The following is a 27951-nucleotide window of genomic DNA, read 5'->3' on the forward strand; positions in this document are numbered from 1 at the left end:
CCTTACAGCTTTGGGAGGATCAAATTATCTGAGATCTCAAAAGTAGCTGAGGACAGAGAGGGACAAACATCCATCCTCTCCTAGTCACTAAAACCTCATCTAAGGGCAAAGGGTGCAAACCATATGGCACTGAGGGTACTGACCTCTGAGCCCTCTGTTGCAAAAATTTGTAGTGGGTCTGCACTGATGACAAATGCATTCTTGAGAATGAGAAGTACAACTTCTATATCTTACTGAGCAGAAATAAAGCTCTTGCCTACCTGAAGTATACTATATTGTCCAAGAAGAAACTAACTTTTCATGAGGGTGAAAAAAAAAAACCAAAACCATTGACATTTTCTATGGTGATCTTTCTTTGCTCCATGTCTGAATGTAGCTCAGACAGACTGTTACTCTGGGATACGCTGCTCACAGAGGCATGCAAAACAGGTGTAACTGTCCAACTGGTCCCTGCATGTGGAGCGGCTCTGGAAGCCTGGCACAGGAGTCAAGAGAACAGTAAACACTGAAGCTAAGTTCTCTGAGTGGATAGCAGGGAAACAGGAGGAAAACACCAGGACAAGTTGAAGGAGATAAAAATAAGGAGCTATGTTCTAGTAGAAAACAAATAACAACTGTCCAATCTAATGACTGACAAGAACTGAAAGCACAAGACACAAAATATCCCTTATGGCAAAAATAATGGTAGGAGGGATAATTTAACAGACTTGTTTAAATACTCAATAAGTGAAGGAGATCATAACTCTAATTTCCAGTCTTTTACCATATATATAGTCACTTTGTGAACATAAAATTCACAGATCAAATGCGTAAAGTCTCAAAAAGAGCCTTTCTGAAAATGCAGCCCAGCAGCCAGACTTACAAGCAGGCTTAAGCTATAAATGCTCTGTATAAACTTACACATATATTTTACATTTTTAGAGACTGAAAATCCTCTACTTCTAAGACTAAATTTTTACAAAGAATTTCAGGTGCCATAGTACAGAGGTTTCTGTAACATGTGTCTTACTAAATAAGTTTACTGTTTGAAAAGATCAACGCATTTCCCAGCTTATTGGGCAGTTTACTTCCCAGGCAAGACTCTACCACAAATACACACTGAGGTAAATAATTAATAAACGCATGTATTTTTTAAAATTATAAATTTATTCTACCATTTATCTCTTCAGCTACACTTCCGATATATTTATAATTCTCTCTCTTTTATTACCTCAATGCTAGATATGTCAAAGCACACACGGTTGCAGCAGCAACATCACCATTTTCCATCTGGGAAGCCAACAGGAAACTCATTCGTGAGCCTGAGCTCTACTCAGGATATAAGCATCCAGTTATCACATTTTATTTAAATAAGTCAACGTATTGCTCCCTTCTAAATATTACCTGTATTGGGAGGTAAGGCTTTTGTTTTGTCAACAAGAGATTTGTTTAAACTCACAGCACTGCTAAGTATTTTCTCTCACAAACCTTTTTGCTTGTGAGTCATAGCTCTGTTTTTCTTATTAGCTGATCAACTTGTCCTATATTAACTTACAAATTCAAGGCAAAGACTAGCCCTTACAATGTTATAGGAAGTAACATGATGATTTCAACATGTCTTCCAAGTAAGTCTGCAATAAAAAGAATAAACACTTTTCATGTAAAACATCATACAAAAAATAAATTTCAGTTTTGCAAGAATTGATTCTTTGAAAGATTAAACTTTTCAAACATAAGTCATGATCATGAGCATAAGAAAATGTATAAGAAAATTATGAAGCTCAAGGACTTTTCATAAGCACTGGACTGTAATACATGCACTTTTCAATTTCAGAAAATCTCTAAATCTCTGTTAATGTGATCTGAAATATAAATACACATACATAAAGAAAACATACTCAAAACCTTTCCATTTCAATTCAGAATGCTTTTCAAAATAAACCGCAAAACACTTCTGTATCACAAAAGGAAATTCCTTACCGAAACAGCAGTTATCTTCAAAGAATCTACTGTAGAATGTGTGAAAAGGTACCACAACATAGGTCCAACTTCTCCTGTAATAAATCCTTGTGCATGGCAAGAGAGAGTAGTGCAAACGTTTTCAATTATCTTTGCCGCCAAATGGTTCACTACTCGGTCTTCCTACAGGAAGGAGAGGAAAGAAAAACTCATATGTAAATGTTTCTAATGTTTCTGATTTCTTCTTAAACTACTGCTCTGTCCATGTTTTATTCCACGTATACTGTCTTAGCGTGGTTTCTTATTTGATACTTGCAAAAGTCATTTCATAGGAAACCTCACCTCATGACAAAGTTATGCTTACAGATCCTATTTCCATGCACCTTCCCTTCTACTGCAGACAATTTAATACAAGTATAATTGAATACAAAATCTTTCAGCTCCAAATGATCAGCTCAAATTAAATGTAGTCACTAAAAAATGAAAAGGTTGTGTTATGTTAGAGGTGTTTCATGATGAGTGCTTTATGCATGAATGTCTGTGCATCAAAACTCATCACTCCTACAGGCTCTGAATAGCAAGATTATGAAATATACAGTTATATTACAAAAAATAAAATTAATTCTATTAAATTCTCTTTATTTGGAAGAACCAATAACCCTCTGGGATAAAGAAAAAGACTTCCTGCAAGTCAAGTTATTCCATAACACTCTTTTCTTCCTCTTCTGAAACAAAGAATCCAGAACAATGTTTAAGATAACCTGTTGGGTCCCATTTACTATATCAGTTCCTAATTTCTGTAAGGGATCTGAATCCTTCATATTTTTAATACTAAATAAATAATTTTATCTGCAAAATCATTTGTGGAAAGTCACTGCACACGTAGCTTTGTCATCTACATAATACTATTCATACTACAACGTCTCCACATAATAAAAACCCATCATGTCAGAATAATCAGAAGCCATCAGCACATCATAAACATCCCATGGCAGCATTTCTTTCTCAAGAAAACTGTTACTGATTCCAATGGAAGCTTAACTTAATAATGATCACTTAATAGTACAGCCTCTGCTTTCTCACTCTCTTCTCCCTTTTACCTCCTTTCTTTAGTACATTTTTCTTTTACTCTGCTTCCACTTAAAAGCAGAGTCTTTATCTTACAGAACTGGAAAATCTATTGCTGGTGGTACTTTGGCTGTGCATTGCCTCACCTTATATCAATCTCTAACTGTGAATAAGTGCAGTCTTTCAACAATGTCCCAAATAGCATTCTTGAGTTCAGCAAGAGTGAATTTTAATATAAGAATGACAACGAGTTTAATTTGCCAAGTCTACCTGATAGCTTTGCTTCACAAATAATTCATCATAATATCTGACTGATTTATTTCTTAAACTAATCTCCACATTATCCTACTAACCTTTGGATTTCTGACATCTATCTTCCCAATTGGAACCATTAACAACTGTGAGTGATCATAATGAAACCTTTCAGAAAGCCATATAAAAGCCTTTCAGAAGGGGAGAACTTATACTTCATTATAAATATATCCAATATCCACTCTTCCTTTTAGTGACTTAGGTATTCTACAATATAGACACTGATGTAGAAATATTTGGAAACTCTAGTATAATGATGTTAAAAATGAAAAACTATATGAATCATTTTCATGGCAGTCCTTCCTGTTCTCCCAAAGAACTGCAGCTCTACTCAAAATACTTAAAAGAAATACCAAAGCCAATACCCATCTAAATCAGTTACACTCTTAGAAAACTCTGCTGATTTCTGTGGTCTTCCTTTCAGCCACCAATGAGATATGTCCCGAGCCAGACAGACCAGCTGCTTTAGCTAGAAAAAGGTTGTGCATCATCACAGTGCTCTCAATGAGGCTGTCAAAGTAATTCCATTTTCTGTCACCTGAGGCTGTCCACCTCAGCTCCTCTGGCATCTATTCCTGAGCACTGTCTAAGCAACAAGGTTTATACCATTTTCTGTTTAATTAGCTCTCTGGAAGGGAAGCCTGACCTAAACTAATATTTGGCCTCTTAACTAGAGGAGCTGCCCTGTCATGTTACCAGGACAAGCTATGTTAGTGAACAGAAAGAGATCTTCGAGGTAATGAGTAGGGCAGTCCCATGCAAGAGTTAACCTTGGTCCAGAACCTGAGAGAATGGCAGGAAGATGTGCCAGGAGGTTTAGGTTGGACATTAGGAAAAGGTTCTTCCCGCAGAGGGTGGTGGAGCACTGAACAGGCTCCCCAGGGAGGTGTCACAGCCCCAAGCCTGACAGTGTTCAAGAAGAGATTGGACAATGCCCTCAGACACACGGTGTGAACTGTGGGGGTGTCATATGCAGGGACAGGAGTTGGACTTGATGATCCTTGTGGGTCCCTTCCAACTCAGGACATTCTGTGATTCTATGATATCATGAACTGCTTCAAATCTAAATCTATGAATAGAACTGTATCAAAAAGAAGCACATACTCTACTTTGACAGGATTTAGATTTCAACTAGTTTTATAACATGCACTTAAAGATAAAGCTCCTAATTTTCAGTCACATTGAACACTTGCAGATGTATCTGTTTCCAGTTAAAGTGATGGATGCTTAGTGAAAATGAGCCCTGAGTGAGAAAAAAAGTACCAAAAAGGTAAATAGATGTAAACTGCTGAAAGAGAACTTCTCTTAATCCAGTCTTCCAATCATTAAAAAAAAAAAAAAAGTGCAAATAAAAGTCACCAAAGAATCTACTTTCATTTTTAAAAATAAATGAATCTACCGGATATTTTTATTGATTGTTAAAAACTTAACAGTGCACTTAAAGTTTTAGAGGTGCTGATGATACAGTCACTACATCAACCAACAATACTACCTAAAATTAGCATAATTTCATCTAAGGGTTAAAACAAAATACAAAATATTTTATGATATTTTTCCATTATACTGTGTATGGACACATACACTTCAGTGTATGTTGAGCATAATACTGATAATGAAACATTAGAAAAACTGAAAGATTCAGGAAGTAACAGCGTATTCCATCATTATTCTAAATCAACTTCCATAAACTTCTTCCTTTAATCTAAAAAGACAGAATAAAAAGAAACTACAAACATAACTTAATGAAGTAAAGCAGTATCACCTCATGCATTCGTGATTGCAAGAGTTATATCTTAATTTGGCAACAATTTGCAATATAAAGCCTTCAGGGATAAGAAGGAACATGTAGAAATAAAAATTTTAAATACCTTTTGTGGAAAAAGTTAATTCTGTCTGTAAACTAGAGAATTGCTGTCTAAAGAAGAAATTCAAGAGATAATGTATACAATTCAGACCACTACTTTTATAATATAGACAATTATGTCAGTAAACTAAAAATCTCACATCTAAAGAAGAAATATAAGAATATATATGATCCAGACTATCACTTTTATACTATAGGCTGTTGCATAATTTCTGAGGAAATAGTTAAGATTTTTATTCTCTTCTCATCTAAGTTCTCGTTTCTCCTTCAAATTCACTGTAAAGGAACTGCTATGGCTAAGAATATACATTATAAACCATACTGTCTTATATATTGGCAATTATTTTTTAAAGTTATCTTTTTTATTAAAATTCCTCATCAGTTCAGAGCCAAAATCCTCAGACTTGTATGTTGGTCCCTCATAAAGAACTGCATATGAAAGAGGGCAATGTGTACTATATAGCTTACTGACAAGCTTTAATTTATTAAAATTCTTGCTTACACAGTACCTTGCACATCAAGAGACATAAAATTATCCTTTTTAGCCTCATTCACTATTTCTGATTCAAATACATTCTCCAGATGCCATGCTTTAAAATGAGAGGATTATGCACATTCTAAAAGCCTGATACAGCTAATTAGCTATAGCTGTATGTATTAATTTACCTATGCAAGTCTATTGCCTATACATAATTTTTTCTAGGTTCTGCGAAGTTATTACTAAAATGGTATATAATTCTGTACCTTGTATTTACATGCTGTTTATAAGCAGAAACGGACAGATACCAAGCTCCTCCTTTTTCAATGGTTCCTTTCTGCTTTCACAGAGGAAGATTTAAAAGGAGGCTTACACAGCATTTCTGACTCCACTGCCTAGTTTCAGTGAAGAAGCTCATCAAAACAACATAGTCCAGACCAGATTAGACACGAAAAAAACATAAAAGACATCAAAATGTAGTTTGAATAGGAGAAAGATTATCAGTTCTAAAACAACTATAAAAAATGCTTAAAAGGAGGATCTGAAGAAAAGGGGGGGCAAGTGTAGGGGAAAAAACAGTGGAAGCAGAAAGGTGAGAAGACTGACTAGATCACAAATGTGAAGAGAACAAATGTAAAGCAGGAACTAAAGCTGAGATTTCACTTAGTTAAGATTAGGTTGAACTTTAAATGTAATAATGAAAAGCAAACAAAAAAAAACCCAGAGTAAATTAGGAGATTCAAATAAGAGACATGATGATACATTTGGAGTGAAGTACACAAGCGTAACTTTAACAAAGGAGTTTTGAATAAACTAAATAAAATGGATTAAAAGAAAAGGGTAGCCACATTAGCATTAGGTACTTAATATTAAATAAGAATATCCTTGCTGAAACAGAAAGTATCTTTCATGACGGCATAACACGAAAATTGCAAGAATTAAGAACTTTAGCTGTACAAACCTGCTACCTTAGGGACTGCATACAAATAGTTAGAAGGTGAACTTAGTCACGAATATGGATGCCTAGAACAGGCATTCTGTGTCACTGTTGGAAACAGCTGTTGGAGAAAATTAGTAAATAAATATTGGAATATTTACTACATGGGTTCTGACAGACTGCAACAAGACTGAACACGCCAAATTGGGCCTATCATTTACTTATTTACGAGTGTACCAATATCCTCATTTTGACACATCATTTAACATGCCTGTTCTTTGAGTTGAAAATCAGCTTCTATCTCAAAGTAGCAGCACTGAAATCTGAACTTGTGATCCCTCAGTCTTCTACTCCACCATCCTAAAACTCCTTACACCTATATATACACTTTTTGTCACTGTTAGATTTTCAGGAACAGAAGGTACGTGGAAATGATGCTTCCTGCATTTTCTGAATATTTTGTTCCTTTATAGGCAAGTAAAAGGGACGTACACACTTTTCAAACTCCTTCCTGCTCTACTGTTCTAGTTCAGAGAGTAATTCTGCTATGATAATTATGAATCTTCTAATACTCCAGAGACCCGAATACACTTCAGAGTAGTTCATAACGAAACCAAAGAACAGTGAATTTACCACACAAAACTGAAAGCTATATAAACTATAGTACTGAAGGACATAAATTAGTTCTATTTTCTTGAATTCTTATTAGATACATCAAATAAAACTTCTTAAATGGCAATAAAAACTACTAGTAAATATTTATAATGTATATACTCAAGACACTATGGTAATTCAGAATTTATTACAAAAGGTTAGTTTGCCATTTTTATAAATAGTGAGACCATATACAAATACTCACTCCAGACAACATACAGACATAAAATCTAATTAAATAAGCTTAGAACAAATAAAACAAATTTATGATTTTATTAAATTTAATTATGATTTCTTAATTACTAATGTAAGAATGCAAAGCTTACTTATATGTAATAAATTGCTAGATCAGGGCAATATATTGGATAAATAGCAGATCAGAGGCCACCAATGTAAAATAAAGAAATACAGCAGCCAAGATCTTAAGCTGCAGTCAAAGAACATTAAGCACAGTGAAGGCAAATTTAGTCAATATTTTCAGGATTTGCATATCCAATGCTTTACTAGCAAAAGCAATAAAATTTACACGGAACCTCAGTTTAGTTTTTAGTCAGACGTGCAAAAATTCTAGTCTGTTAATTTTAACTACTTCTATTACATCCTGATTTGCAGCAGGAGGGGGGGACAAAATGTCATTCACATGCTCCTCTACCTCCCCTATCCCCATATCAGGCACTAAACACTGTGAGCCACTCACTGCCTGGACAAAGTGACTCTGTGTCTGCGCAATGCAAAGGGGACTCATAAAAACTCAACAGAACAAACAAACAAAGCCAAAAAACACAACAAACAAACAAACAAACCCCACACCCCAAAATCCAAACCAAACCAAAAACAACACCAACAAAAAACCCACAAATATTAGAGCCAGTGTATGAAGTCAGCAGAAAAGAGCACTAATTTGAAGACTGGAGAGGTTTGAAAAGCAATGAGAACATTTTCTATTGGTACATCAGTAATAAAAATAAGACTAAGGAAACTGCAATCACTGCTGAATGAGGTGGGGCCAAAGGACATAGGAAGGGCTCAGACAGTCAGTGTCTCCTCTGCCTCAATCTCTAATGCTCCCAGGCCTTCCATGCCCATGTGCCAAATAGCAAAACCTGTGGTAGTGAAGTAGATCTACAGGACAGGAAGTTGAAGGTAGGGGACAACTAAGCAAACTGGACATGCATAAATCCGTTGAACCAGAAAGGATGCAACCAAATGTGTTGAGGAAGTCAGTTGGCATAGTTGTGAGGGAACACACAACTTAAAAAGCTTGTGATGATCAGGAGATGCTCCTGTTGACTGGAGGCAGGTGACAAAGGGCATGCCCATCTTCCAAAGGGCAAGAAAAGGAAGCCCTAACTCTGTCCCTGGAAAAATTACAGAGCAAATTTTCCTGGAAGCTATTTGCAGGTACGTGAAGGGCAAGAAGACCGGTAATAGAACAGATTTATGAAGAACAAAACCCATCTGACCAGCACGACAAGCTTCAATTACAAGATGACTGGCTCAGTGGACTAACAGAGTAGGTTTAATTTCCTTCAGATTTAATAAGGCTCTCAAGATGGTTTCCTATACCTAACCAAACAGCAAAGACCTGGACTTAAGTGGACTATAAGGTACATAGAAAGCTGGATGGATCACCAAACTCCAAGGGTTGTGATCAGCAGTAAAAACTGGGGCTACCAAGAGTCAATATTGGGGCCAATACTGTTACTCATAGCATGAGATGACTCAGGCTTGGAGCAACTGGTTGAATCAATGGAAGGTTAGGCCAGCATATACAGGTATTTTAAGCCAGAGAAATGGGCAGACAGAAACCTCCTGAAAGTCATAAAAGTCAAATGCAAAGTCTTACACGCAGGAAGAAGTAACTCCCGTGAAGCAGTTTCACAGAGGATCTGGAGATTCAACAGAACAGGTTGAACACAAATCAGCAGTGTTCCCTTATGGCAACAGAGGATAACTGCATCATGGGCTGCATACATACCAGTGCGGCCAGATGGCTGAGGAAGGTGTTTTTTCACTTATACTCTGAAACGTAAGTCTATCTGGCCTGCTGTGCCTCAGTTCAGTATCCCACTGTAAAGTGGACTTTGACATATGGTGGTTAGTCCAGAGGAGGGCCACCAAGATGACTGAGGGCCAGAAACACATGATAGTTAAGGACAGGCTAACAGAGCTAAGTTTGTCCAGCTCAAAGAGAGCTAAGGATATAATGGGTGTTTTCCAACACCTCAGAGATCATTGTAGAGAAGATGGCGCAAGACTCTTCTGGAAGTACCAATGAAAGTTCTGGAGGAAATTGACACAAGTTCTAGAAAGGGAAATCCCAGTTAGAAATAAGGAAAATATTCTTCACAGTGATAGCAGTCTCACATTGAAATGGGCATAGAGTTTATAGAATAACCATTCTTGGAGTCACTTAAAGCTTAAGTAGCTAAAGCCCTGAACAACCTAGAATGCAACTAGAAACTGGAATTGCTTTGACAGGAGGCTGGACCACAAAACTTCCAAAGGTCCAAACCAGTTTTTTCTTACGATTTGCTTCTGCTTACAAACAAAAAGATAGAAGGCACTTGATGTTAATTTTCATTACATGTGACCATAGTTTGTGCTTTATTCTATTTGAAAAAGACTATATGAACACAGCTAGAAAACACTAAACATGCCCTTTAACATATATATGGCAATGAATGAAGAAGTAATTGTGAGCATTAGGGATTTTTCTTCCAGTTATCATCCTGGTAGCACTCTGCTGCACTCACTTTTGAATGGCAAGATCTTTCTTGTAGTGGGGAGCCCAAAACTGAACACAGTACTCCAGATGCGGTCTCATTAGGGCTGAACAGAGGGGAAGAATCACTTCCCTTAACCTCCTGGCTGCTCTCTTGCTAATACAGCTCATGTTGCCACAGTCCTTCTTTGCTGATAAGGCACACTTCTGGCTCATGTTCAGCTTTTAACTGGTACCCCAAGTCCCTTTCTGCAGAGCTGCTTTCTAGGAAGATGTACTGCCACAGGAGGCTATTCCATCCCAGCAGCAAGCTCTTACTCTCACTTTTGTTGAACTTCTTGAGGTTCCCATTCGCCCATTTCTCCAGTCTGTCCTAGTCCTTCTGACTAGCAGCCCTGACATCCAGCATATTGATTCTGCTCCTCCCACCAATTTGATGTTATCCAACTGGAGAATACACTCCAGTTGGTCACTCTGGTCATTACTGAAGATGTTAAACAGTATTGATCTCTGAGGCACACAGCTAGTTATTGGCTGCCAGCTGGACTTTGCACATCTCACCACCTGAGTGAATTTTCCTGCCCACCTTTTCTTCCATTTAATCAGTATCTCACCAATTTGGTGATAAAGGGGTGTATGGGAGAATGTGTCAAAGGCCTTCCCAAATTCAAGGCATACAACACCCACTGTCCCCCATCTTGTCCACACTGTCGGTCACATCCCCATTATAGAAAGGAATCAGGCTGGTCAGAGGGCTGGGGCATAAAACACACAAGGAAAGGCTGAGAAAGCTGTTCAGTCTTGAGAAAAGAAGGTGCAGGGAGGATCTCATTGGTGTCTACAACTAACCAATCAAAGGATAAAGAGAAGCTGGAGATAAATGTTCTCAGAGGTGCACGGCCATAGGACAAGAGGCAACATCCACAAGTTGTAACATGGGAAACTCCAAACATATACAAGGAAAAACTTGAATCTTCTGAGGGTGGTCCAGGCATTGCCCAGAGAGGTGGTGGGATTGCCATTCTTAGAGACTTTCAAGAGTCAAATAGATATGTCTGAGCAATCTGACATATTTAGACCTGCTTTGAGCAGGAGGTTGAGTTAGATGACCATCAGAGATCCATTCCATCCTGAAGTATTCTATGGTTTTACAGCTTCAAACATATTTAAAAACAAACAAACAAAATAACAACGAACAACAAACAAACAAACAAACAAAAAACCCACAAAAACTATAAGATGTGGTTATTTTTTAAGTCAGTTTGATGACACTGCACAGATGTTTTCATTAAAATTCATTAAGGTTTTTTTTGTGTAACTTCTGCTGCTAAAGATTGTGAGACCTACTTTTTCAATCAATAATACGAAAGACTGAAGAGACTGATATATTATCATCTTGGATGCATCTACTTCAGTAGTCCTACTCTTAAAAGTTTTGAAACAAATACGCAAAAGTGACACCATAAATTGAATTTAATGCTTTAAAATGTTTCTTGTCCTGTTTTTCCATCTTTGTTCATTCCTCCTTCAACCCTGCTTATAAAACATCTAGCACAAAAATTTGTTTTATGTCTGATTATTCTTTCTTTAAAAAAATTCTTTTGCAAAGAGTTGTCTAATAATAATACATTTTTAACCATCTAGTTTTAGATGCTGTGACATCATTTTCCAAGAAAGATGGGTGGCTGCATAAAGTGGTGTAGGATAAGAAGAAGATTGCTATAAGAGTGAAGGAAAAACTAGTAAAAGAAATTGTAAAAGTTAATAAGTAAGTTTCCTATTTCCATATGTTGTGATATACTTTACATATTTATAAATATTTTTGATTCTTCAAATGGTGATGTTCTGGAAAGTTGAGGCTGCTATAACTGACACAGAGCAATTTGTATTAGTATATTTGCACTGTACTCACACAAAGAAGCACAAATACTTAAAACTGCATTACAAACCTTGAGCATCTTCACAAATATAAACTGTAAAAATGCACCTCTGTGCTTAGTTAGTATAGATACATCTTTAAATTCACACTTAATTAAATTTAATTCAAACTGTTGCATGGGAAGAGTATGTCTTTTTTGTGCTATTTTTTCAAGAAAAATATATCAACATAAATTATTAATAAAAAATGGACATGTTTCAGAACTGATAAGTGATTCTATAAGAATAAATTAGTGTCTCATGGATGTCGCTATTTAGTTTCCCTACACCAAATATTCAGAAACTGCAAGATTTCCATTACTAAACTTATAAATTAAATAGCTTCTCACTAATGTGCCTTAGAATGACATCTTACTACAATTATGAGCCAGAAATAGTCCACAGTACAAATACATTTGTGTGTTCTTGATCACCTGATGGTTTGAAGATGTTAAAATGCAGCTAAACTCTTCCTCTGTTTATCACAATTTGTAGGCAATAAAGACCTCAAAAAAAAAGAAGAGAAAAAGGTATTTCTCCTGCTTTCCCGCCCTCCAGCAACCTCTGACATGTTTTCTGCCTTGAGCTTTGCCTTGGGCAAAAATAAAGTCAAGTGGCCTCATACAAACAGTAAATGTAAACCCTCTACTCAATTCTTTCTCATCCTACAAATTGGAACTATATGCATGGTTTTCTCCTCTTCTTCTAACACAGCTAAGTCATCACCGAGAAAAATGTAGAATACAGCACAGCACATTGTAGGAGAATAAAACTAATTACTTCTTTTTGGCGTCAAAAGAATGCTAACAACCCAGCAGGATAACAATGTAGTTTTCAAAAACTGTATATCATCCACTTCAAAACAGAAAGCAAATCTTGCTCAAAGATTTAGGAAAATCAAATTGCAAGATGACAGTACAAACTGTCAGAACATTTCTCAAAAGAAAGGCACAGCATTAATAAATTCCACAATTATTAACAGCAATTTATATTTACTATCCCATTTCCGACAAACAAGCAGCAATACATAAATGTTGAATGTAAAGAGAAAAGCACTGCATTTTTGCATTAATGTGCTTCTTAGGTCGTGGTCTTATCATAATTATTTAAATTCAAGAGCAATACTTGGTTGACAAGGTACTGCAGTGCTGCAGGCTACAATCCTCACACAACGCCCAAAGGGTTATCACAGTGGAGAAATTCTGTTGAGGACAATGAAAGAGCCTTACCCCTTCCCGAAGACACCTCATTAGCACAGTGTAAGCAGCTGAGGGAACAACCCAGCATTCTCTGGGGTGTTCCCTTTTTCGCTCCTGAAATGAAGCCAACGGCACAAATTATTAAATCAAAAAAATCACAATAATCTCAGTCACATAAAAAATGGGTAACAGATACTTAATAAGGTTCACATTATACACATTTGAAATTAACATATGCTAGAAAATATATTAAATTCTAAGGTAGTATTACTGTTTAATGTTATTTCATGTGTAGCACAGAAATTGGTATTACATTAGCTTATTCAAATAGTCTCCAAAATACATACCAGAATTTGCCCTACTATTTCTTAGTTTCATTGATTGCTTCTAATTCACACACACAAAAAATATCCTTGCATTCCTCTCAATCAGTTTGATTACTTCAGAAATAAACAACTGATTATTAGGAGTAGTAACATTTATCTTTAAACGTGATTTAATTACATGAAACAAAATTACTTTTGTCTGGCAACTAACAAAATTGCTTTGGACAAAAAATATTCAAAGTCATACAAGGAGATAGAAAATGTTTAATAGAAATTACTGTATGGTATAGCCTTCACTACATATCAACACTTGATGTATATTTCCTTGAAATCAACCTGTTAGAGAGGCTAATTCACTGCCAGTTGAATCAGGGGATTGATTCTTCCATTAGAAGTTAATTAACTCCCCTTCCCTCCCGCCCTGCAGTTGCCTACAGTAAAACTTCAAGTTTAAAAGAGGACATTTGGGTATCGTTAACATTTAACTAAAAAAACATCCATATCTAGGCTAGTAACACAGAGGTATAAGCAACTCCTCTTTTGGGAAAGAAAGTGAGAAGTAATAGGCATTGGGTGTGAAGATGATCGGCCATGAAGTCAATGTATTGCTTGTCTTAATAAACAGACAAAGGATGACAAGCAACCTTTCTTCAGAAATTATGCATTTCTTGAACCCTACTGATTATATTAGCAAATTATTTTTAGCATTCTAATCAACTGTTTATAATAAAAAGCATAAGATGGGCAAGGTGGGGGTTAACAATGCAGAAACAAATGACACTTTCTGAATTTCCTGATTTCTGAGTGACCTACACTAATTCAACATATTTGATGTGATAATGTCAGGCATTTAATTACAGCACAGCACATTAGCAGGGAAGACTATTACTGAATTGCCTAGTAAAATTAATTTTCCTTCTTTATTCAAAATAAATCAAAACTTTATTTGCAACATATATCAATAGCGAAAATGTGTTCAATTTCCCATTTTTTAAAGTAGTATGTCTGTTAACTTTACTTTAAGAGGTATAGACCAAATTTCCTTGGAAGTCATTTACAGACAATAATAATAAGAGTAGTTTGACATCTGACAGAGACATCAGATCTACTACATTCCACCTCCTTCATTTTATCCGAGTAACAACATGTTGACATCTAATCACAGTTCGCTTTCCAAGGTTTAGTGTATAAGTTCAAGAAAACACAGTCCTAGCTCCAAAGAAGGATGGTAGGTTACTTTCTAACAGTCAAAAGTAGAATCTTCTCCACCTGGAAAAGGCAGGACAAGACTAAGACCCAAGACAGTTAAAATGACAGCTTATGCTGGAACTGGCATGGGTCTGTTTCTCATTTCATTCATCTAATTTAACCAGAAATTCTGCCAAGTTTTTCTGTAACCATACATACTAAATGTACTATAAAATAAAATAAAAAGCCTTAAGAAATGGTGCAGTCCTGAAATATTAATAGTTCTTCAATTCTTTAAGCTGATTAATGGCTTTCAGAAAGGTTTAGTCTCTAATTTGAAATTTAAAAAGGCAAAATCTGATCACAATCTGATAGTTAATAAATTTAAATATATCACCAAACAGTGAGAAATCTTCCTGCTTTTTGCTCATAGATCATGTTGATTTTGATTAAACTTTAGTTTCTGCACCCTCATAACACAAACAGCACAAAATGAATAGAAATGTTACATAGAACTTGAAAGATTTCCCTCCAGGCAATTCACTCAAGAGTAAAAGAACATCCTCCCTGGGGTCTGCTCATGCTACTTCTTAATTGCTCTTGGCTTCTGTTTGGAATAAAAATGCAGAGATGGAGAGTAAGATCTTACTTAGCAGATCTCATATGCAAGTATGTACACAATATCAGAGTTTAGGACTGAAGAGGACCATTATGATTATCTGGACTTTTTTCCCAGTATTTTCTACACCACAGAAGCAAAAAGAGTGATCCTGTATTTAACATAATGAATCATGCTGCACCTAGATAGCTGAACTGGATTTTAAGTATTTGGTAATTTATGATTTACCAAATGTTCATAGGAAAAAAAAAAAAAAAAAGAAATAATCTTTATCATTATTTAATATTAATATTGCAGTTGGACCTGGAAACACTTAGGAAAAAAACACACAGAATAAAAAAATAAATAAAATCAGCCATGCCCCCAAAAACTTACAGTTTAAATGATAAATATTTGGCAGCTTGATAAAACAATGAAGTAGGCTGAACAGCAAAATGGAACAAGGACAAAAAGAAGAACAAAAATATTTTGTGTGCAGTTCTTAACTAATTAGATGCAGTTATGATTTTTTTTTCTTAAATTAGTCAAGGCATAAAGTTTTACTGTTTAAAAATATAAATCGGGAATAGACTTTCTCATTTCATCTCATACTACCACTCACTTGGTATGTGATCTTGGCAAGGTCATTCAGTACTAGTGTTCTGCAGTTTAATGAGCAACAAAAGGCCTACAACACTACAGTATTCTGAGGGTGAGTACGTACATAACAGAAAAATGAAAAGTTTTATAAAGGGGTTTTCTTTAAGAAAAAAAGTTAGTAGAAAAAGTACCACAGAACACACAAGGACAAGAAACTGTTGAGGATCCCAATGACAAAATAATTTGCTTTCTTTGTCTATATTTCCAAAGCAAATTTTTTTCACATTTGTTAAATTTGTAAGGATCACTGGACAGTCTTACCTTGCTGGCTATGAGGTAAAGAAGCTCACCAAGTGGTGGCAGAAGGCATTGTTTCAATTTGCTGTTTCTGAAGTTCTCTCTGATGAGTTCAGTTAAAAGCATCATTGCCTAAAATAAAAAAAATAAATCATAGAACAACATGTTTAAACTTTTCTCAAACAAAAGGTACTGTTAAAGTTAACAAGTGTCATCCGGAATGCCATCTTACTGATACACTCTTCACTAACGCTGAAGAGCCATCTGCAAAGGATTCAGTAAGCATGGAAAGACAAAACCTGTTTAAATTTGAGTGGTTAATCTGTGATTTCTTTGCCATTATGTGTTCTCTAACTCTTCCATGTTCTAAACCAAGACACTTCAAGCATGGGAGATTACGTGACAGGGACAAAGTTGTGGAGGTGGACAATAGCCTGGTGAAACATGAGGCGCGGAATGGGAACACATGCTATCACTGACTAAAGTGTCACATTGCTCATTTTTCTGAAGTCGAAGAAAAGGATGGATGACAAAATACAGTCACATTCATATACCTGCATTGTAGCTACAGCAACAGATTTTGCTTCCAAAGTTTTTTCGGGTGCTGTAGCTGCCAGCCAGACAAAAGACTGATGCAGCTCAGAAGCCAACAATAGAGATACACACATTTTCTGGACATAACCAAAGAAGTAGTGTAGTTTGTGTGGTACAAATGTAGGAGAAGGAAAAGCCTGGGAAATGAGAAGCTTGAAGTTGAGGAAACAGATGTAGATGAATGGACAATAGGAATGCAGAAGAGACTAAGAGAAGTCTATAAGGTTAGGAGTTTGCTCTAGAGTGATAGAAAGGTGACACTGTCATCCGTATGAACAACTCACAATAAATTTCCTAAGGAATTCTAGTTTCTTATTTTAGAGAACTGTGGACCAAAGACACTTAAGTGCTTACTCACAAAGGGGAGAGCAAAACAATCCCTCTGAAAGGGATTTAGTGTGATATCCCTTTGAAGAGATGTGCACAGCAACTGAAGAATATAACACGGAAGTTTTTCAGAATTACGAAGACACGCAGTCTTTACCTTGGGTAGCACAGGAAAAAAGAATTAAAAACCAAAACAAGCAAAAACCACCAACACCTAAAAAACACCCTAGCAAATGATGGCGTTTGGCCAAAAAATAGGCCTGGCTCTGTACTTTCAAAACATGCCTTCTCTTTCCACTACCTCAAACGGTCCAGCAAAACACAGTCCCATCTAATCAGTAAGCAAGAAGCAGCTAAAAAGAAAGTGTTACTCCAAGGTTTTTTTAACATAAATCCCATTCTGTACAAAGTAATGAATATAAATGCCAAAACACATATATTGGCTGCTGATCCCTGCAAAGCAAATGACAAATTTGTCATAATGTGTATACCCCATTTAAAAAAGAGGTAATGTATTATTAAATTCTTGATGGAATACATATATATTACCATTTTTAAAAAAATTAAAACATAACATAAGTTTTTATCCACAAAGAACAAACATATAGCAAACCAGTGTAACACAGAAAGTATTTCAACTGACAGGTGTGCTAGGCACGAGACAAAAATACTGTTGTTTTATGGGAGAGGACCAGTATAAATGCACATAATCTTGAAAAACCAGAAGATAAATTCATTATAATCTCTGAGTTGCAGTTCAGAATATCCTGATATTATCTTGAATACGAGAAACAGCCTCAATGTTTATCAGCATCTTATAAGTCACTTCAGATCTATTGCAATACTTCATCTTCTAGAGATCTTTATCAGAAAACTACTCATAGACTATGTTGCTGGATTCCGAATGGTTTTCATTACAAGGTTTAAATATTTTACAATGACAAATTCATAGATGCATAAAATCACTTGCTCAGTAAACAAATATTCTTGTCTCCTAAATCCTTTGCTAATATGAAATGCAATTATGTTTTTGCAAGTCATAATATTTTGCAGTCTCCAACCTTACTGTCTTTTGTACCTCCACAGAAAGAGGTAAAATATTGACATAAAGGCCTCAAAAGCTCAGATTAAATCATCTGTGAAAATTAGTCTCATTTTAGCAGACTTTGCAAGAAAATATTCTGTGAAGATCATGAAGATACCATCACAGATATCCACAAAAAGCATTAAGGGAACTGAAAGATGTATCAGGTAGTTTTAAAAAAAAAAAATTCAGGAGTTTCTAGAGTTTAACAATCATTCCAGAAAACAACCATTTCCAGTCTTAAACATTATAAAATGTACTCTTCTGGGTTTTGTGGGGCTTTTTTGTTTTAATAGTTTGCAGATATATTTAGCAATACAGCATCCCCAGAGCACCAGAGGCTTTTTATCCTCAACTCTCCTTGTTTCTCCTTCACCTTCCGACCTTAACAGCTTCGTAACTTTAACCTTTGTACAGATAAATCACATAAAAAGGGTAAATGTAGTCTTCAAATCAAAACAAAAATATCTATGAAATAAACTTTGACATTTTCCCCTTTTTTTAATGCAATGCTATGTTCATCAACAGTTTTCTTCAACTGCTTTCAGAATGTTTCTTCAGATGCTATTCAGGAACCTTAAATAGCCTGCCATTCCAGAGAGAGCTTCATTTCCATATGTAAGAAATAAATGTATCAGTAGGTTTTAAAGCTTCTAATCTATCTGCTTGAGAAAGTAGTAGTAAAGTTGGTTCAAGTGCAATTCTGCCCAAAATGATGCATACATAGTGGAAGTATTTTCTCCTTTATTAAATTTGTTTTCTATAGCTATGAAGAATTACTGTTGTTTCTGTGATTAAACAACTATTTTGAGAACTACTTCCACTGTGGAATCAATACCACTGAAAGTACCTCAGCACTATGCTATTAAAAGACATTATCCATATTCAGTTAACACGTCTCAACTTTGCCTCTTTAGATGGAGGATGAACACACCATGAAATAGTATTTAGACCACACGAAATTCATGAGCCGTGTCATAACGTGAGCTGCAGGCAATAGTTCCAGCAGACTGGCTAGGGACACTAAATCATCATGATACCTAAGTTACAATTACTTGTTTGTTTGTAGGCAGGACTTGATGAAGAAAATACAAATCAAATTGCACATCTGCTATAGAGAATCAAGGCAAGCTGTTCAAAATTATTAGGTTTAATGATGTATCTCAACCAGCAGAAAACCCTGACTTAATATCAACACTAATCTTGTTTTGCACCTGTGATATGTATTTTCCCAAAGCATGGTTAATAAATTGGTAAATTTTGATGGCACACTATCTAAATAATTTATGGATGCAGTCCTAAAATTCTCAGAATCTGATGTCTTATTAAATAAAATAACGAATTAAAACTTTGCATTTAGTAAACTATTCATGTACGCACTTGTACTAAGTTCTGTTTGTCTGCCTTACTACTCAATATAAGTTTTTCAAAACTGTCATTAACATTAAATATACTGGATAGATTACTCACCTTCTATTTTTTTTGTTGTTCATTAAAATTAGAATTTAAGATTTGAAATTAATGAAAATGAAATCAAAGAACAATATTTGATATTGGTAAACAGAAAGTACTCTTTCTCACTTCCAAGATTTTAGGTCTAGCAGAACTAGTTACTATTTTTATTCTTAAGTGATAAGAAGAGGAAGTTGCTCTCCTGATATTCCAATTGTTAAACTTTTCTCATATTTGAACAACAAACATGGTAAAACTGAGTTAAAATTCAAACTAAGAAGTTATTTCCTTTCCTGTGCACTAACAAAAACTGCCAAAAATCTAGTCAACACTGCAATAAATTCACATTTTCATTTTTTAAAAAGCTGTTTTATTAAACAAGGGGGAAGATCTGCTTGAAGATATCTGACCCATAAGATCAGTGACTGACTTGCAATAAAATTGTTAAATCTTTGTTAAAGAGAAAAAGAATATGTTATGTGAATTTTTATACTGATTATCTACATATTTTTATAAGTTTGCCCATTAAAGGTTAATTTTAATAACTGTAGGTAGATTCTTAACAATAAAAGCACAATTAAATTACCAAAATCCAAAGACTAATATAATTACATGGGGGTACTATGGCAGAAGGCACTGAACACTAAATAATTAACCCAGGTTATAGAGGATCCTCGCTACTCTTAAACACTTATGGTCTCTCAAATACTAGTCTATATTTACCATAATCAGATAATGGTGTCTTTTTCTCTAGAGAGCATACAGTCTAACATTTGCCCTATGACTTCCCCCTGTTCAATAAACACATTGAAGTAATTGAATAATATACAAGTGCAGGGAATGTGAGCTCACAGAACATGTCACAGACTGAACAGGGAAAGTGTCTGTGCTGTTAAGCAAACTTAAGAAGGTCTTCACGTGTCCTTTGCAACAGAAGCTATGAAACAGGAAGCTGTGATTCATCATCTATATTATAAGCATAATTATATATACATACAAATATTTTTCTAAAACACATTTAACATCATATACTATAAAGCATGTATGAATATATAATTTTAAGAACATATCTTAAATCTCTTAAAAGGAGGAAAGTAAGCTGTTTCCTGCTCTGTCATCTGCACACATTACTCCTAATCTTGACAACAGGGATTTGCACAACGTTTAAAACATTCTTCCATCTTTCATAAGGAAAAACATAAGACTTGAAAAAAATCTGCTCAAAGACTTTGGTTCAACATCAAAGGGTAGTATAAATTTTAGGTAAAGAAAGTACATTACCTGGAAAAATGCACAACAGAAAAATCAAATTTATTTTAAATAAATAGTTTGACAAATAAAGTCTCCTTACCTATAGTACCTTTTTTTCTTTTCAATTTGTTTACATTTTCCCTTTCACTGAAGTAAATAGTAATGAACTGCAAGTCCTACACTGTCTGGTAAAAGCACCTTAAATTTAATAAATTGCCTACACCTTTTACACTAGCTGTCAAACTGGATGGATATATTATAGCTATAACAAGAGGAGAAGGAAGAAAGATTCATATCTGGAGAGACAGTACCTTCATTTACAAAAATAGTGTGCAGATTTGATATATTACCTGCAGCAGTTTCCCGACCCATTTCAAGCTATAGCTAGAAGTTTCCTGGCAGTTTTAGGAGTCCAGAAGTGAATATTACAGCATATTCAAAAAGAGAACATATTTTATACCTTAAGATGTAAAGTGGCAACATATAGATTTATTATATTACTCCATCTTTGATCTATTAGTATGACTTTCGCAAGTATTAGTGGAAATTAAAACATATTTATAATTCTGCAGACCCTCACAGCAATAAAAACTGTCTATGCCTCAAGCATAATGGAAATTACTTTTCAGTTCATTTTCTTGTGAGTATACACACGTCATGTAACATGGGCAAGTAATGTCAAAGCAATCTCACTTTCCTTGGAAAAAAGCACTCTCACTAGGCTGAGAAAGTACCCCCTGGTTATATTGCTGCTAACCAGAAAAGAAACTACAGTAATATTTACACTAAGTACTCATATTTTAAATGGTGCACAAAAATAAAGATGATCAGCCTTTTCTGAAGATCTTGAGTGTGTTGCCTCCCTCGCTTCTCAATAGAATATGAATAGTGAAAACATTACAAGGGATAACCGCACTTAATCAGGAGCTGGATCCACATGTACCCGTGACCCAGTGCACCTCAGTGAAAGCGGGTTAAATATTCTGACATAAACAAGTGGCTTGACTGAAGACTCAGGTGGCAAGATGGAAACAGACACTTTTGTCAAGCTCTTCTGTGGGGTGCAGACACAAAAAGAAAGGGTCTGAGTCAGCAAAGTATTCAGGTTTTGCAAATTTTGTGTTCAGTACAATAAACTGAATCTTGGAATGAGGAAGACTGAAGGGAAGTCTGATGATCAGACTATGGATGTGGTATCAATACTGTCCAGAATGTAAAAACAAAGAGAAGCAAATGTACAACATATTACACATCTTCTGTAGAAATATAATGCCTCTAGAATTCCTCTGTGGAGCAAGATAAGATGGATGCGTGACCATTTTCCAAGTGAAACACAATGCAAAACTGATTCATCGTTAAAATCATCATGTAACTGCTGTAGGAAGAGGTCTTAGCAGATGAGTACCCAACCAGATGTCATGACCCCAAATGGAGGGTCCACCAACTTGCTTTGGAATCAACTCAAGATCCCAAAGGGATACAATCAGACACAAATAGTAGAAATTAACTAACAAATCTGTTATGTTTACTTAAAAATAAAAAATGCATCTAAAAGAACTGTCCAGAAGTTCTGGGGTTTGCTTCGTTGTTGTTTTTTGTGTTATTGTTAAGAAAAAAAAAGTTATTTCTTCTCCTAGTCTGTCATGACGGATGTATTATTTTACATTACCTCAGCTGCAGATGTTCATGAAAATATCCAATTTCCATCCCAGACCCTAAGTCTGAAGCTTTTTAATGACAGGAAAAAAAACCAACATTTGCTCCAAACAGGAAAGAGATCCTGTTTTCATTTTTGCCAAGGGCAGGAATGAAAAAAATTGCTCAGGAGTCCAAAAAGTGAAGGCTCCCTGAATTAGAAAGATTTCTGCCTTAAAAACTGAGGTCAGTGGCAATCAGCTGGAGCTGGTTTACATCTAAAGATGTAAACTAGAACTAGAAACCAGTCTCCACAGAATGCGATTTGGCAGGAGCATCCAAAGAGGTCTTTTCCTCTTCTTCCCTTCCCTTCCCTTCTTACTTTTTCTCCTCTCCTCTCCTCCTCTCTTTTTTTGCTTCCCTATATTTAACTGTCATACATACATGCAGATTTCTACCATTCATTCTTGCCTTACCTAAATATCATGTTTCTGGATTTTTATTCTTTGTGTAACTCTCTGTGAAGTTACTCTAAGCCATCACTTTCTGCTTCCAGCCAGTGCACCTGTTATCCATTTGATTTAGAAGCCATACTGACGACACTCTTGAAGATCAATGTCGATCAATAAAATATCCATGTAGGATATTTTAGATTGACTAATTATACATAGATTTTTTCATATTTTAAAAATCCTATAGATTTTTTATGATTTTCCATAAATTTTCTTTGAAATTATTTCCCTGAAATTCCTTCATTCTGCTCAGTGAAGATACAAACTGGACCAAACTTCCAGCTAAAAGTTTCCTTATTCTCTACAGAATTATTTTTAAAATGTCTTTCAGACTAAAATCACTTTTTGTTTTTCCCAGAGTCTAGTTTGAGTGTCTTTTAATGCTGTAATCAGAAGGCAGCAGGAAATTAGGCTTTTCAGCTACCACCAGTGTGCAATTTCTATCACAAAAACATGCTGTAGCCTAATTGTGTCAATCGAGCAAGTATGTGCTTTGGAGGAAAAGGCTGGATTTTTTTCTCCTGTTACTAGTCTGTGGGCTGATTAATGTGCAAGTGCAAGACAAAACGAGATGGAAGAATGGCTCTCTTTTAGGTTCATTCTTCAAGGCATATACTTAGTTGCAAGGGCTGAACACTTCCATGAGCAAATTGTAAACCAGCTCTCAGAGACCCAAAGTCGGTTGACTCAAAAGACATTAAAAGTATCAAAAATATATTAAAACCAAATTCACAGCTATGCCAAGCTTTAACAACAAAATTTTAAAAATCTAATAGCAACACAACACAGAATTGCAATACTGTGTGATGTGACTTTGCAAACAATAGGCAACCAGCATCAAAATTATGCCAGGAAATATTTAAAGCCTCACATAGATACATATTTTCCAGATTTAATAGAAAGAATCATGTGTTTCATGTCAAGAAGCTTGTGCATTAAAAGATTTTCAGTGTGGTCTCTTGCTCACAGTAAGCATGCTAACTTTACAATTCATTTGCTGTATGTATTTGATAGTTTTGCTAATATTGTAGAAATGTAAGAAAAGCAAATATTACATTTTTTTCTCAGAAAAAAATTTGTTCTTGCTAGGTTATTTTAACTACAGAAACAATATTCCATCTAGTTCGCCTAGCCTTTCACACCCCAAACATATCTCCAGGGTATACGACACATCCATCTATAATATTGATAAAGTAACAGATGTCAGTTCTACAGTAAAACAGAAAAAAAACTGAAAGGGGGAAAACCACACAACATAAACAGATTTGTCTTAGACATAATAAACCTAAAAAGATCTGCTGGAGCTGTCCTTTTCAATACATAAAATTCTTTGCCCTGTAACATACTTTTTCTTTAATATATTAAAAATGTTTCAGTTAGCTGGAAAAGCTATTTGAAAGTCAGAGGAACCTCTTTTGTCAATTTAAGAAGTGAACATAGAATGTCCTGAGTTTGGAAGGGACCCAAAAGGATCATCAAGTCCAACTCCTGCCCTGGCATATGACAACCCCACAGTTCACACCATGTATCTGAGGGCATTGTTCAGTCTCTTCTTGAACACTGTTTGGCTTGGGGCCGTGACACCTCCCTGGGGAGCCTGTTCAGTGCTCCACCACCTTCTGGGGGAAGAACCTTTTCCTAATGTCCAACCTAAACCTCCCCTGGCAGATTCTATGATTCTACACCCAACTAGTACATATAAGAAAATATTTTGAACACACTACACACAGAAAAAACTCAGAGATTACTCTATTGTGTATCAGAACATACCCTCCTAAACCAAGGATTTTCTGTTTAAACTTTGTGATGGCTAACAAAGGAAGAGGTGAATATGCTAAGTGGTAGCCTTTGTGTAATTAAATTCAAAAGTCAGCCAGCTGCAAGTCAATTAATGAGAAAGGCTTTGTTAGCCGACAGATCTGCTTGTTAGCTGTAAAAGCAAGGATTGTTCAAGTATTCCTACTGCATTTTCTATATACGGATTAAGCTGCCTAATTTTAAAAAGAGAGAGGGAACTGCAGGCAGTAAGTGCTCTCAGGGCTTTAGAATATTTGGAATTTTTCCTCTCCATGAAACAGTTCTCAGTGCTTTCAAAAGTACAGGCTTGAGCAAGAAAGCTAAGGGTATATTCCCAAAGGTAACCGGTGGAGTGGCTGACAGTTTATTTGTTAACATCACATTCATCTAATACTGTTGACAGGCTGAATCTTGCCCTTTCTAATGCTGCAGGATAACCACCCTTATGTTTTTGTGAAAATAACAGCAAGGTAGATTAAATTTCCTGTACGGGATTTGATTGTACTTGTACTGATTTTTTCGGCTTTAAGAAAAAAAAATAAAATGCATATTCAATTCATCTTTTTTCTCTGTGTGTATGAATAAAGCAGAAAAGCTATAAAAACTGTGGAACATTTTCAGTTTAGATTCCCAAATACAACCAATAAAGGCAAAATTATTCCATGCATAGACAGATCAGGACACAAGTATATTCTAAAGCCTCAGGAAATTGATTCCGGAGGAGGGACAAACTGAAATTAATTCAGCATAGCCCACATAGTACAACAGTCAGAAAAACTAAGCTTCCCACTGTACAGTACATACATAATCAAGGTAGCTGTCAGATTTCTGGTACACTTCACCTAATCATCATTTTCCTCTGGAAGTAAGTTAACCTGAAACTGCTTATCACCCTAGGATCAAGACAAGAATCCTCCAGCTGCCTTCCAAATCAAAGAAGCTTCGAGGTTTTATACTTTGCAGCCCTAGGAAAGGATGGTTTGCACCAATACCGCGACCATAACCTTCAAATACTAGTTGTAGTGTTAAGGAAGTAATTATTTAACAGCACTTTTGTGAGCTAATTATGTTTCTTTAGCTGTGCTAAGATGGAAATAGCTAACTGTATAAGAGCAAATGACTACGTAATGTTAAAATGAAAACCTTAAAGCAGAACACTTGAAACACGAAATATTTAACACTTTAGAAAGAAAGACAGTGAGAAGGGCCATGGATCCAGAAAACAAAGTCACACTATGCTTTAAAAAGAAATCTCACAGCTTGTGTTGCAAAAATATAACAGCAGAGATGGGCAAAGATATCAAAGGGTTAGAATCAACAAAAATCTGTGATTACAGGAAAGCATATATGCTGAAAATAGTCCTACAAGCTGTCTGGTGAGACATGAAACGCTTCCATTATTATAATCAATTACAAAGAACCCTTTTAAAGTGTTCTATGATGTAAGAGATGTTATTCTATACACAAGCAATTTAAATGTGGCAATCTTGCACCCAAATTGCACATCATGTTCACAGAATGAAGGTAACATTTTTTTCAATGTTTCATTCAAAAATATAAATTTATTTTAGTGTTCTATTTTCTTCATACAAATATGTTTACTTCTGAAATAATCAACATTAAAAAGTTACACAACAATATTAAAGGTAAATGAGTTTCCCCAGCTACAAATACATTCAATAAATATTAAAAAGAACTTGACCTAAGTCAATGTGTGTTATCAGGTATAAATCAACTGTGACAGTAAATTAAGTTTTTGTATGACAATATTTTTATTTAAAAAAAGAATTGTTACTCCAATGTTTAAAATCAAGACATATGGAAAAAAAATCATGATTTCACAAGACAAGACTTTGTCAATACAAACACAAACACAAACAGCTAAGCAGCTGTCAACTGGATCAAGACTGCACTTTGGCTTTGTGAGTGATCAGCTCCAGATGTTTTTTTAAAAAAGGTACTAAAAAAACCTGAAAATGAGCTTGAACACGCTCATTAAAAGTAACTCCTAACTCTGAATAATTAGGTACTGACATTAAATCTGAAGTATGCAGCTTTCAGAAATGTTTTGCTAGCACTTACTATTTTAAGTCTAATACTCCCATTACCTGTACCAACATTTGGAACTTATCTGAAATTTGCCACTTTTCAGCTTTCATGTTCTCACGTGGAAAGGCGCTTCTTTGTCTCATTATGCATCCTCTCATTGGATCTTAATTTGCCACTTTTCAACTTCATGAGGTGGCTTTATTCCTAAACTACAGTATAGGAAAAACATCCCAATATATATTTCCCTATATCACTCAGCATTTGAGGATAATTCCAAACCACATTTTTACTAAAGAATCTGACACTCTTCAGGACCCTCAGAGGTTTTTTACTTAATCATTCTTATTGTTTTTCCTCAAAAACATCTTTAATTCCTACAATGCCTTTTCGGGGATAAGTAGACTGGAACTGGGTATAGTATTCCAGTAAAAGTTGATGGTGGGGATGTGCCCCCTCTACCTTAAAACCTGGCAGAGAATTTCCTTGTTTTCTACTACCAACTTGGTTTGGACTTCAAACATAAAGCAAGCCTAATTAATCAGATCGAGAAAATTAATTTTTTGAAGGGGAGGAGCGGCAAAATATTCCTACAATTACAATAAGGCTCTTAATATTTTCTCCAACAATCCAGAATTGCCATGCTTGACAGAGCCACAGTTGTTAATTTAATTATATTTACATTTTTTATTATTAGCTTGGAATAACTTTTCTCAAACACACCCTGAGTTTCTGCCAGCAGAACGAAATGCCAGCAGACAAATGTTGATCTTTTATTTGTTTGTCTTCCTGCCATGTGCCCCAGGCAAGTATGTAAGTTATATGCAGTGGACCCAGTTGCTGAAAATAAACTGAAGAAATTTATTATAAAGGTTGCAAGTTTACTAAAAGTCACTCAAAAAAACTTAAATAGAATCTCCTATCGCTGTTACCAAAGTATTAAGTGACAATCCTGATTATGCCAGAAAGATAATTTTAAGCTTTTAATCATCTTACAAAACAGTGGACATCTGTGTGTGTAAGTTCTCATGCACACACTCTGCTATAGCTTCTGTCTCCGGTTCACAGATTCTTTTTAATTGGGGTGTTTTTTGGTGTGGGTTTGGTTTGTTTGTTTCATTTTGGGTTTTTTCTCCACATAAGATATATCAG

General features: G+C 35.4%; 1 protein-coding gene across 10 annotated transcripts in view; it reads right to left on the minus strand.

The window, feature by feature from the left end:
- The window catches only part of ULK4 (unc-51 like kinase 4), a 240114-nt gene that overhangs the window by 175288 nt on the left and 36875 nt on the right, over positions 1–27951 (minus strand). For all 10 annotated transcript variants that reach the window (XM_065051789.1, XM_065051784.1, XM_065051781.1 and 7 more), the window contains 3 exons: positions 16126–16233; positions 13123–13206; positions 1960–2121 (listed from right to left, as the gene is read on the minus strand). In XM_065051789.1, the coding sequence (XP_064907861.1) occupies positions 1960–2121; positions 13123–13206; positions 16126–16233 (354 nt within the window). The remainder of the gene's footprint in view (positions 1–1959; positions 2122–13122; positions 13207–16125; positions 16234–27951) is intronic.

Source organism: Columba livia, chromosome 2 (genome assembly GCF_036013475.1).
Source record: "Columba livia isolate bColLiv1 breed racing homer chromosome 2, bColLiv1.pat.W.v2, whole genome shotgun sequence".
In the NCBI taxonomy this organism is placed as follows: Eukaryota; Metazoa; Chordata; class Aves; order Columbiformes; family Columbidae; genus Columba; species Columba livia.